The sequence below is a fragment of the Nannospalax galili genome, unplaced genomic scaffold (assembly GCF_000622305.1).
Source record: "Nannospalax galili isolate Female #2095 unplaced genomic scaffold, S.galili_v1.0 scaffold695, whole genome shotgun sequence".
In the NCBI taxonomy this organism is placed as follows: domain Eukaryota; kingdom Metazoa; phylum Chordata; class Mammalia; order Rodentia; family Spalacidae; genus Nannospalax; species Nannospalax galili.
Window position 1 is genome coordinate 519,639 of NW_008335601.1, and position 13,707 is coordinate 533,345.

General features: G+C 36.7%; 1 protein-coding gene across 2 annotated transcripts in view; it reads left to right on the forward strand.

Moving 5' to 3' along the window:
• Positions 1–13,707, forward strand: part of Stt3b (STT3 oligosaccharyltransferase complex catalytic subunit B) — a 94,969-nt gene that overhangs the window by 34,742 nt on the left and 46,520 nt on the right. For both annotated transcript variants that reach the window (XM_008830465.2, XM_029562229.1), the window contains exons 2-3: positions 2,437–2,545; positions 6,376–6,663. In XM_008830465.2, coding sequence (XP_008828687.1) covers positions 2,437–2,545; positions 6,376–6,663 — 397 coding nt within the window. The remainder of the gene's footprint in view (positions 1–2,436; positions 2,546–6,375; positions 6,664–13,707) is intronic.

Sequence of the window (13,707 nt, forward strand, 5' to 3'; positions counted from 1 at the left end):
TCCCCTTCAACTATAATAGACATTTTGGCTGGATATAGTAATCTGGGTTGGCATCTGTGGTCATTTTAAACAGGGAATACTTTGGTCCAGACTCTTCTGGCTTTCATAGTTTTCACTGAAATGTCAGCTGTAATCCTAATGGGTTTTCCTTTATATGTGACTTGTTCTTTCTCTTTTGCATCTTTCAGAATTGTCTCTTTGTTTAGTATGTGTAGTGTTTTTACTATGATGTGCCAGGGAGAGTTTCTTTTCTGGTCCTGGCTGTTTGGTGTTCTATATGCTTCTTGTATTTGTATGGGCATGTCTTTAATTTTGGGAAATTTTCTTCCACGATTCTTTTGAAGATCTGGTTCATGCCATGATCTTGGGATTCTTCTCCTTCCTGTATGCCTATGATTCGTAATTTTGGTCTTTTTATGGTGTCACACAATTCCTGCATATTCCATTCTTGTGATTTCTTAAATTTTTCATAATCTTTGCTTGAGTGGTCTGGTTCGTCAACTTTATCTTCCAGTCTTGATACTCTGTTTTCCATTTCATTCATCCTTTTAGTGAGGCTTTCTCCTGTCATTTCTCATTGGTTTACCGAGTTTCACTTTCTTCTTTTCAGCCTGAGTATTCCTCAGTATTTCTAATTCTTTTCTGAATTCATTCAGAAGTTTATCCCTATCTTCCTTCAGTTCTTTGATTTCTTTGTGTGTTCTTTAAATTCATTGAATTCTTTTATCATGTTTATAATTGTTCTTTTGAGTTCCATGTCTCCATTATCTCTAGCAGGTTCTCATTGTACTCCTCTAGAGGACTATCGGTATTTGGTGGGGATATGTTATTTTGATTTTTCATGTTATTACTTTTCTCTGTGACTTTGGCATGTGGATTTCTTTTGTAGATTCTGGCTCTTCTATGAGACTCAAGCTTTCCTTTGTTGAGTTTAGTTCTGCTTATTTTTGTAAACTTTATGTGCCTTTGTAGTTTACTTGTTGGACATAAAAAGCTGGTTGGTCTAGGCTTCAGGCTGTCCCTTTTGAGTTTATATTTTATATTGGAGTGGCCAGATTGCTTTTGTCTTCAGAGTTCCCACAGAGGCCCAAGTCAGATGAGGATCAGATGTTTTCAGGCTTTTCCTAAGGTCTGGATCCCTCTAGGAAACATTTTGGCCTCAGGAATTTGGGGGTTGGACCGGCCTGGGAGCTGGGTCCAGGAAAGATGCTGGTCTAGGGCTGGTGGTTGTAGTGCCACCCAGAGATGCAAAGGAAGATGAGGGCGTGAAGCAACCCCCAGAGCTCCTGGGAATTGCACTGAGGAGCTGGGTTGGTCTGGTTGCAAAGGATCAGGAAGAGGAAAGAAAGTTCAGCCCAGGCGTCCAGGAAAGAGGCTGGAGGGTTTTGCAGGCCCAGGGAAGTAGAGGGAGGTGAGGGCGAGGCCAGGCCCAGAGTGCTCCTGTGGACAGGAGAAGGAACTGAGTTGGTCTGGATGCAAAGGATCATGAAGTGGTGGTTCCCCTGGTGCCTGGGGTGGCAAGACAAGGAATAGGACAGGACCCAGGCTAGGAAGAGAGAAGGGTGCGGGGTTGGGAGGGTGGATGAGGTTCGGGGAGTCAAGCAGGGAGGGCAAGATAGACTTACACACACACACACACACACACACACACACACACACACACACAGCAGAGAGGCCTGTGGGTTGGAGAGGGGCATGCAGGCCCAGGGAAGCAGAGGGAGGTGAGGGCGGGGCCAGACCTGCGGGTCAGAGAGAACTTTATTGTACTTTTTATCTTATGTGTGTGTTTTGCCTGCATGTATCTAAGTGTGCCTGTGTCGTGCAATGCCCACAGATGTCAGAAGAGGGCGTTGGATCCCCTGGAATGGGATGTATGGCTCCTTCTTAGCTGCCCTGTTGTGTGCTGGGAACAGAACATGGGTCCTCTGCAAGACCAGCCAGTGCTTTTAACTGCTGAGACATCTCTCCAGCCCCTGTTGTTTTATTTTTAAGGTGCTATGACTGTTCTATACACTTTTTGGATGTTACTTAACCATAAACTCCTCCTCCATGTTGATGCTGCCTCCTGTTAGTGGTTCTTGTTTTGAATCATGGACTTCTTTTATGATTAGATGAATTCTATGACCCCTTTTCTTTTTTCTTTTCTTTTCGTTTTTTAAATTACAGCCTTCTGCCTTGGACCCCAAGCATTAGAGGCTAGTTTGAGCATTACTGATTTTATATATGTGGATATTAGGGGAGTGCTGGTGGTATATTTAGTTATATTAGAAGTATATTTAGTTATATAGAGGTAAACACATTTGCTTGAAATCTTCAGATTTTTGTTACTCAAGTTTGAGGGAAATCACTATGAAAGATATTTGTGTAGCCATAGAATTGGATATAAAGAAAGATTTCTGTTAATCAGTTTTATAGCATTTCTTTTCTTTTCTGCAGGTTTAACTATAGATCAACACATCATCTTGCCTCTCATGGGTTCTATGAATTTTTAAATTGGTTTGATGAAAGAGCATGGTATCCACTAGGAAGAATAGTAGGTGGTACTGTAAGTATAATCGCTATTATTTATGTTAACTATAAAATTTTACCATCTTTTGAGTAAATCATTAACTTCGAAGGGGACAGGGTTCTTTGAAATCTGCATATAGTTCACAAATACCTCTTCTGTGGTTCATGAGCCAATATTTCTTAGCTTCTTTCTTGGTGGTTGATTTGTGGGTTGTCTCATACTAACCCTTGTTTCTGACAAGTTGCAGAGGCTGGATTGGGAATCTCCTGTCACAAAGCATCTCAAGTTTAGGTTGTATGTTTTTGCTTTGTTCTGTAGCAACTGAGTTTAAAATAAAACCTTTTTGGAAGGAAATAGAAATTTAGAATAATCAAATAATTTAAATTTGGGACCTCAAATCTGAATTATTCTAGATAATTGAATCTTGATTATAGTGCATGTAGAGTTCTGATGCCCAGAAAGATGATGTACAGGAAGGTTTTAAGGATTTGGTGTGTAGGGAGAATATTGTAGAGAAAACGGCTATTGAGGGCATCTGTATGCTTGGTAATTTTTTCTTGAGGGGAAGTTTATCAATATCATTTGGTATTTTCTTATTCCAAATGTACTTTTGCTCTGTTATTTCAATTTTTTTTTTGTTTTATTACTATTTCCTTTCTCGTATTTCCTTGAGTTCATTTTTCCTTTCCTGATTTTCTGTGATTTGTTTAATAATTTTCAACCTTCTTTTTTTTCATTATTTTCCTAAGGTTTGATGTCCAATGTTTTCATTCTTTAGTTTTAGGATTTTAGTTTCCACTAGAATTCTCCCTACATGTGGAGTTTTTGTTTTGTCCTGTAATGACAAGCTCTTGCTCTAGTCCCTGCTAGCCTTTAACTTAATAATAATCCTTCTGCCTCAGCCTTCCAAGTCATGGGATTACAGGTACGAGCCACTGTACCCAGAAAGAATTGTATTAATTTTTTTTAATTTATTTTTATTTTATGTGTATGAGTGTATCGCCTGCATGTATGTGAGTGCACCTATGTCGTGCAATGCCACGGAGGTGAGAAGAGGGTGTCAGATTCCCCTGGAACTGGAGTTAAGGACAGTTCATAGCCGCCATATGGGTGCTGGGAATCGAACCCAGGTCCTCTGCAAGAGCAGTCAGTGCTCTTAACCGCTGAGCCATCTCTCCAGCCCTAGAATTGTATTAATTTTTAAACAGAAGACTTGGTAGGGGTTTTTTGTTTGTTTGTTTTGTTTCAGTACTTCAACTGTATTGTGGTTAGAGAACAGGCTTACAGAATTTCCAGCTTTTAAGATTTTTGTGAAATTTGATTTTCAGTACATGTTCCTTCTGTGCTTAGAAAGAATATATGTTACGTGGTATTATGGTGTTGTGCTTCTAGTCTGGGGATCCTACCTGATACAGAGCTGAAGGTTAGAGTGGTCACAGTGGTCTCCACTGTGATCTCTGGGTTAATACTGGGCCTGGCAGATAAGTGGACCTACAGTTTTTCTGATGCTGGTCTTGTCATATACCCCATGGTGTTTATCCCAATGACTGGGTACTTTGTTTCTTTCAAAGTTTATAATTTATCTTGAGTTCATCTTTGCAGAGATCTGTTCTGAGACTTCCTGGTATTCTGAATTTTTAAACCATCCCTTTAATAATCTTTCTCATTTGTCTTTGTTGGACTCTGTAAGAGTTTTATTAGTTTTAGATCATATTTCAGAGATCATTTCTCAGCTTGAGTTTATATGTTTGTGTGAATGAGGAGGTCAGCGGTCAACCCACAGGTGTTCTCTAGGTGCCATCTACTTGGTTTATATTTCTGTTTTTTTGAGACAGGATCTCTCACTGGCCTGGAGCTCCCTAATTGGGCTGGGTTGATTGGCCAGCAACCTCCTGGTATCTACCTGTCTCTACATCCCCAGCCTAGGATTACAAGAGTGTACTGCTACACCCAGATTTCTATATAGGGTATGAGGATCACTCAAACCAGGTCCTCATGTTTGTGTGGCAAGCATATTACCAACTGAGTTATCTACCTAGCCCTTGCTCAAGGTTTCTCATAACCTAATATTTTTGTAATTTTGACTTACGCATATCAGTAATGTACAATGAATTTTCCTAGTTTAGTTTCATAAACAGGATCTAACTTTACTGGGAATTAGACTCTCTCTGACCCCTGTCAAGTGAAAACTGCTCAGCCTCCAGCCCCTAAAATGTTACATACCTGTTTTCCGGGGCTTTTTTGCTTTCTCTCTTTTGTAGACTCCAGTGACTTCAATACCTATTTTGAATTTCCTCAATTTTTTGGTACCTTTAATTTTTTTACAAATTTTCAATCTGTCTTTGTTATTGGGAGTCTCTGGTTTTTGTCCTTTCATCCAGTACTTCTTTGTAGTTTGACTGTTTTCTTATGTTAGAGCAGTTTGCTATATTACATGAATATTGACTTACCTTGAGAGGCATTTTCAAATTCATTTCTGTTTTCTTTCAATACTGCTGACAAAATCATATCGTAGGACCTAGTATTGAATGAGAAATGGAGCAGAATTTTTTAAGAATAATGATGGATTACTATACTGTTCCTCTCCTCTCAATCCTCTTATTCATGTATTCATTAGACATTGGATATTCACTTTGTTTCTCTTCCTGTTCTCAATGCTGAGAAATTTTCTTCTGGAGCTTATGTTGTGAGATTCAGCAGTTAAGATAATATCAATAGTATGTCAAATTATTGATAAATGTTAGGGAAAAAGGCAAGGTTGTGAGTTAAAGATGGCGGACCTGAGACATGCAGTTTTAAATAGTATAGTCAAGAAATAAATTTATGACATAACCTTTATAGTTTCAGTTATGGTGGATAAAAAAAGATCCTTTTAGGATCTAGTTGAGAATGCAGATATGAATGCACATTTTAATCACTGAAGAATAATTCAGAAATAACCCCAAATATTGGATCATCGTAATGTTTGATGCTCTTCTTTTAGAGTAAGAACGAATGTAACTATTAACTGCCTCTTCCAGTATATCACTTTCCACCATCATTAGTACTTCAAATGACATAAGAATTTTAATAAGTCTTTTAAGAATCTTTTGAGTCCCAAATGATGGATACTTCTTTTTTTTTTTAAGTATTTTATTATTTTTACTTTATGTGTATGAGTGTATTGCCTGCATGTGTGTAAGTGCACTCATGTCGTGCAGTGCCCATGGAGGTCAGAAGAAAGTGCCTAATTCACCCAGAACTGGAGTTAGGATGGTTGTTAGCCACCGTGTGGGTGCTGGAAATCGAACCTGGGTCCTCTGCAGGAGCAGTCAGTGCTTTTAACTGCTGAGCCATCTCTCCAGCCCCCATGGGTCCTTCTTAACTGGAGGTATTTACTTTCTGAATCTTGGAATTAAAAATAAGGGAGACTTATTTATATACTACCTAAATTTTGCATATAATTTTTGTTACACCTTTATCTCCTTTTCTCCTTTTATATACACACAGTAAGAAGAAGACTAGAGTGTGTTAAAATCCCAGTCTCTGACCAAGGTCAAAGTAAATGACCAAGACACTGTTTAGGAATGAGAAAAAGAATGAATGGAATCAATAAGAAAACTAGTCATGGTTTAACATTGTTAAAGATTTTTTATTTTAATCATTCTTTCATATTTTCTCTACTGTTCTTTTAAAGTGTGTATTCCATGTATGATTTTGTTCTTTGAATCCATTCCAAGAAGATTAATTTTATAAGATGGGCAAGCTCTTTTTCTGACACTTACTGTAAAGGATATATAATAATAAAAAAGAACAAGTGTTATTTTCGGATTCCTTGGTTTATATGTAATTAAGTTTTCCTCTTTTTTTTTTTTTTTATTTCTCAGGTTTACCCAGGGTTGATGATAACAGCTGGCCTTATCCATTGGATTTTAAATACATTGAACATAACAGTTCATATAAGAGATGTATGTGTGTTCCTTGCACCAACTTTTAGCGGCCTTACATCTATATCTACGTTTCTGCTAACTAGAGAGCTTTGGAACCAAGGAGCAGGACTTTTAGCTGCTTGTTTTATTGCTATTGTACCAGGGTACATATCTCGGTCAGTAGCTGGATCCTTTGATAATGAAGGCATTGCTATTTTTGCACTGCAGTTCACATACTACTTGTGGGTAAGTATCACTAGGTGTTTTGCTGCCTTTAATGTTGATGACCTTTCTGCTGAAATTCTTTAGATGGAACACATTTGTTTTTTACCAATGAATTGCATAGCGTCTGTTATGAGTCATAATAAGTTTAATAACTGTACCAGACATTTTTCTCTGCATATAACCATATTAATACATATATATGTATAGATATCTACATACATTTAATATTCACAGTAATTTTTTTTGAATCCAGTTTATAGGTGCTGATAATATCCTTTCTTTGATAAGCTATAGCTCCAAAAAAGAACTATCAGAAACAACCCAACCCATCAGCTGAACACATTTGTAATCACTTGTGATCTCAGCACTTGGAGGTGGAGACAGGATTGTGAATTCCAGGCCAACTGGACTAGCATGGCCCTGTCTCCTAAAACAAACAAAAATGCTAAAATTGCTCTAAAACTTTATGTGTGAATACTTTTTTTCAATATATTTTTTTTATTTTTTAGAAGAAGCATTTCATTACAGCTTTAACATACTCAATAACAATTTCCAGAGCATAGATACATTTCTTTCAAAAGTGGCTATAAAATTTTTAGGTTCACAGTTGAATTAATACAGTTATACAATATTGAACTCAGTATAAACCCCGTAAGACATAAAATTGAATGACCTTTTAACCTTTAAAAAAGATCTCCATTTCATTTTAAAATGTACTGTTTCTTACAGAGATACTCATTGTTTTTACTAATAACACTTAGATGTTGGTGCATGCATCTCTAATCTGTATGTATCTAAGTGTATTTTTAGGTAGCTTCATGAATGACAGCATCACTTTCTGTAATCATTATTTAACTTCCTTACAAACTACCTAGCTAATGGATATTTTTGCTTTGGCCTGGAATTCCAGGGGACTGTTACAGTGTGATCAAAAGAGGTATCTCTTGATCGTGAGTTTAAGAGAAGAGAGAAAAGCCCCCCTTGGGGATGAGGGTAATGGTAGCAGTAGGACATTGCCAGCGCTGTGTAATCATCAAAATGTCTTTAAAAAGAAAAAGGTGTGCACAACCGTGCCCAGCTTCATAGAAGTTTTAATACTAAAAAAAAAGTAGGTGTGGATAGACCTTAATATAATTTTAGTGAAAACAAGTTGCAGTAGAATAAGCATAATAAATCATGTGTGTAAGTTTTGAACAGTACAAATGAGACTATCTTTATGCTGTTTGTAACTAAAGCCCAAGAGTGTGGTCTCCTTCCTGTACATCAGCTTTGTAATAGATTTTTTTCTGAGGATGTATAGGTGAGATTAAGGAAACAGCATTAAAGGAACTTCAACCTATGTTAGTTAAATTCTTTTTTAAATAAAATTATCTGGTATTATAATTTAATTTGAAGTTCTCGACAGCTAGGTTGGTAACTGTTTTAATAGTCAACATTCTGTTGTATGTCTCATGGAATCTATAAAAACTTCATATGTGAGAAATTCATATACCAGATAAATAGGAAAAAACAAAACTTTTGTAAGCAATAACTCATTTACAGTTGGGCATTAAACATTTTTTTTTAATGCTTTTAAGACACCCTAGTGACATTGATTCTCTATTTAGTTTTCTAATCCTTTTTGTTGTGGTTTTTGGAGACAGGTCTTGCTGCATGTAAGATGGGCTTTAAATTTATGGTATAGCTACAATTGACCTCAAACTCCAGCTGTTGCCTCTGCCTCCCCATTTCTAGGATTATAGATGTGTGCCACCATGCCTGGCTTCTGCATAGTTTTATCTTCTTTGTTTTCTTTTAACATATAAGCCTGAACTATGAAAGAGTTAAGTGTCCTAACTGGCATCTCAACTACCATTCAGTGTTTCTTACCTATGATAAAATTCAACAAGCTGTCTTAAAGAGTATGATTAAGAGTACTGCTGCTCTTGTAGGGGACCCAGGTTCAGTTCCTGGCACCCACATGGCACCCAACTATCCAGTCCCAGGAAATTCAACTTCTGACCTCCTCAGGCATTGCACACAAAGGTGCAATGTACCTTTGCATGTAAGTATATACATGCAAGCAAAACACTCATACACATACAATAAATAGAAATTTTAAGAGTACAATTTAGTACTTACTATATTTATAGTGTTGTACAACCATTACCACTATCTTTTAGAACATTTCAACATAAAAAACTATACTTCAATCCTGTACCTCTCAATTCCTCCTTGAAGAATGTAACCATGCATCTATTTAAAAGTTTTATTTTATGGCTTGGCATAGTGGCACATGCTTTTAATCCCAACACTCAAGAGGCAGAAGCAGGCAAATCTCTGAATGAGGCCAACCTGGTCTACATAGTGAGTTCCAGGCCAGCTGGGGCTGGGATACCCTGTCTCAAAAAAATGAAAATAGTGTCTGGAAAGATGGCTCAGCAGTTAGGAACATTTGCTAGAGGTCCTGGGTTCGATTCTCAGCAGCCACATGGCAGCTAACAACTGTCCATAACTCCAGTTCCAAGGGATCCGATGCCTTCTTCCAACTTCCTCAGGCATTACCTGACACTGGTGCACCTACATGCATGCACATAATACACTCATACACACAAATAAAAAATATTAAGAATAAAAATTTTCATTTCTTTTGTGTATATTATGGTAATGCTCATGCATGCTGTGATACACATGTGAAAGTCAGAGGACAACTTTGTGGAGTTGGGTCTTTCTTTCCACCTTGATGTGGATCCCAGGGATCAAAATTTGTCAGGCTTGTTGCACAGCAAGCACTTTTACCAGCTGAGCCATCTCTCTGGCCCATCATTTTTATCTTTATGGGCTTACCTATTCTGCACACTTTATGGAAGTTAACCTTATGATATATGACTTTTTGAGTCATGTTTCTTTGATTTAGCATAATTGTTTATATATGTGTGTGTTTATTTTTTTCCTCAACTTTTTTATTGTAAGATGCATAAGAGAACATTTACCAAATACCACAGTTCTTGTTATGTTTTGAAACCATCCATGTCCTCCATCCACAGAACTTTTTCCCTTTTTTTAATATATTAATTATTTTTATTTTATGTGTATGAGTATATTGTCTGCATGTATGTGAGTGCATCGTATCATGCAATGCCGCAGAGGTCAGAAGAAGGCATCGGATTCCCCTGGAACTCCAGGATTGCCCTGGAACTGGAGTTAAGGATGATTCGTAACACCATGTGGGTGCTGGGAATCAAACCCAGGTCCTCTACAAGAGCAGCCAGTACTCTTAACTGCCAAGCCATCTCTCCAGACCCCACAGAACTTACTTTATCTTGTAAAATGAAACCTTATTCTACCTTTTGTCTTACTGATTTTGGATACTTGAATAGGTGGAATCCTGTTATATATCGATTATATAGTAATTATATTTTAAACTTTTAAAGGAACCACTATACTGTTTTCTGCAACTTTCCAAATTTTCACCAGCAGTTCACAGATGTTCCAGTACTACTGCCCCCCGCCACCCCCGGTTCCACCAGCACTTATTATTTTCTGGCTGTTGTTGCTCACCATTTATCCAGGCTAGCCTCAAATCCTGGATATTCTTACACACACACAGACACACACACAAACACACACACACCCGATAACTGGGATTGGATGTAGATATATATTACTATGCCTGATTTTTCTGTTTTTTGTTTGTTTGTTTGTTTTTTAAGTAGTAATCATCCTAATGGGTAGGAGGTTATATCATGATAGTTCTGGTTAGCATTTCCCTAATGATTAGTGATCATCTTTTTGTATGCGCTTGGTGACCAGTTGCCCTTTTTTTTTTTTTTCTCCTTTTTGAGACAGGTTCTCCCTGTAGCTTCAACTGGCCTGGAACTGGAACTCACTATGGAGACCAGCTTGGCTTTGATCTCACAAGAGATCTGCCTGCCTCTGCCTCCTGAGTGCTGGGATTAATGGTCTGCACTACCATTCCTGGTTTTGCCAGTTGCATATTTTTGTGGAAATGCCTATTCGAGTCCTTTTCTAGTTTTTAAATGGAATTCTTTGCTTTTTGTTGTTGAATTTTAGGAGTTCTATATGTATTCTTCCTATTAATCTCTGGTTGATAAACTATTTCTATGTATTTTATCTCGTTCTGTGGGCTACCTTTAAAAAAATCCTGGGTTTTGGCATACAAAAATTAGTTTTCATGAAGCCCAACTTGTCAACTTTTTCCTTTGTTGCCATATCCAAGACAGAACTACTGCTGTGAAACTTTTGCATTGTTTTAAGACTCTTATAGTTGTTTTAGGCCTTATTGAGGTTTTATTATTATTATTATTTTATATATGTCAAATAAAGGTGCATATTTATCCTTTTACATGTTCATTTTCACTTTTCCCCAGTATTGTTTGTCATACGATCATCCTTTCCCCATTGAATGATCTTGGTACTGTGTCAAAGTCATTTGATCATGTTTACCAGGGTTACATAGCTCTGTATGTCTGTCTTTTTGCCAGCACCATGTTCTTACTCACAGTTGTTTTGGGTGTTTGGGGTTCCTTGAAATTCCATATAAGATTTTGCTATATTCCTCTTTCCCTAGAAAATTTCCTTGGGATTTTGATAAGGAATATGTTTTATTACATTAATTTTCTGTGTTGAATTACTTTTATATTCGGTAATAAGTCCTGATTCTCCAAGGTTTTACATGGTGCTGAACTGGGTTTCCTAGTATTTTATTGAGGATTTTTGTATCAATGTTGAGAAGCAACATCAGTCTATACTTTTCTTTCTCTCTTTCTTCTCTTTCTTTTTGTCTGTAGTTTCTTTGTCCTTAGTATCTGGGTAATGCTAGCATCATACAATAATTAGTATTCAAGTTTTGAAGAGTTTGAGAAAAACTAGCTTTAATTGCTTGAATGTTTGATATAACACAGCAATGAAATCATTGGGCCTAGGACTTTTCTGTGTTAAGAGAGTTTTTCTTGCTGTTTTTATCTTATTGCTAGTTTTATTGTAATTTAATCATTGGAAATTATGTTTTCTAGGATTTTGTCCATTTCAAGTAGGTTATGATTAGTTTAAAAGTTCTATTTCCTTTGTCTTTTTGTTGTGCTGGAGATTGAACTTGGAGTCTTGAAAATGCTAAGCTTGCATTTTACCACTGAGCTAGACCCCTAGCTCCAAGTTTAATATATTCTGATTACCCCTGTGACTAACCGTGTCACCATAAGACTAAGCTCCTGCCCTACTCCAAATCCTTGTCATCACAACTTGGTGCCACAGAAAAGAACTTGTGAATGTGAACTCTTTGCATCTGACATATTTAGCTGCTTATTCATTTGCCTTGTTACTTCAGCCATCTGGTGACTTAGAAAACAGTATTTTCTAGATTACTCAGGGTTCTTTTTTGTATATCTTTTATTTCCTTTTCTTGTCCTCTTGCATTTACTAGGATCTTCTAGTTCTTTGTTGAGTAGGAGTGGTGAGGAGGATGTCTTGGCTTTGTCCTGATCTCAGGGAACATATAATATATGGGCTAATACCTGATTCTGTTCTAGTCCATTGATCTAGAGGACTATACTTCCCTCATTGGCATACTAGCTTGATTATTACATCATAGTACATTTTTAGTTCTGTGTAATGTCCATTTTTATATATCGATCATGTATCTTGTGTTGATAAACTTGTGTGTTTTTTATTTTAGATTTTTTTAAAAATCTAAAATAAATTTTTTATTTTTACTTTGTGTATGAGTGTTTTGTCTGAATGCATGTAAGTGTACCACATGAGCATGATCTCTACAGAGGAATTGGGGATGATGGTAAGTTGCCATGTGGGTGCTAGGAATTGAACCTGGATTCTCTACAAGGTCAACCAGTACTCTTAACTGCTGACCATCTCTCCAGCCCCTGGTTTTGGATCCTTAAGGTTTTAAACATACAAGATCATGTCGTGTGTCCCCCCCCCCAATAAAATGAAAGTTTTGCTTGTTGCCTTTGACTTTGTATACCTCTATTTACCTGATTTATATAGATTAGAACCTCAACACAATGTTGAATAGAAGTAATGAAAATAGATATCCTTCCTTTGTTCTGAATTTTAAATGGAAAGCATTCAGAGGCTTACCATTAAATAAAATATAATTGTAGTTTTTGGTAGCTGTCCTTTATTAGAATTCAGGGAAATTTTCTTCAATTTTCAGCTTGAAAGTTTTTATAATAGGTGGTTGTTAGATTTTGTTTTCTATGCTTTTTTTTTAATGAAACATTTTGATTTATTTCTACTTTAACATAATTCCTACAGAAATACATTTCTCATACTCCCTGAATTGCTAAAGACTTGCACACTACATAGTAAGTCTTTTTTTATATATATACTATTTTTTTTTTAATTAGAAGAAGCATTTCATTACAACAGCATTAACCTATTCAATAACATTTTTCTGAGCTAGGGTACATCTCTTTCATCTTTCAAAGTACATTTTTAGGTTTACAGAGGAATTATTACGCTTGTACAGACTATTACTGGTCACAGTCGCTTACTTTCATCTGCAAAAAGGGATGATTTGAGCTCTTTTCCAATTATTACTCCTTTAATTTCCTTCTCTTGTCTTATTGCTCTTGCAAGAGTTTCAAGTACTATGTTAAAGAGAAGTGGGGATAGCGGGCAGCCTTGTCTGGTTCCTGATTTCAATGGGAATGCTTCCAGTTTTTCTCCATTTAGAATGATGTTGGCTGTGGGTTTGTTATATATGGCTTTAGTTATGTTGAGGTATGTTCCCTCCAGTCCAATTCTCTCTAGGACTTTAAACATAAAAGCATGTTGAATGTTGTCAAAAGCCTTCTCTGCATCTTTTGAGGTGACCATGTGGTTCTTGTCATTGTGCCCATTTATATGATTTATGACGTTTATTGACTTACGTATATTGAACCATCCCTGCATCTCTGGAATAAAGCCAACTTGATCTTGGTGGATGATCCTTTTGATGTGTGTCTGTATGCGGTTTGCAAGTATTTTATTGAGAATTTTTGCATCTATGTTCATTAAGGATATGGGTCTATAGTTTTCTTTTTTGGTTGTGTCTTTACAAGGCTT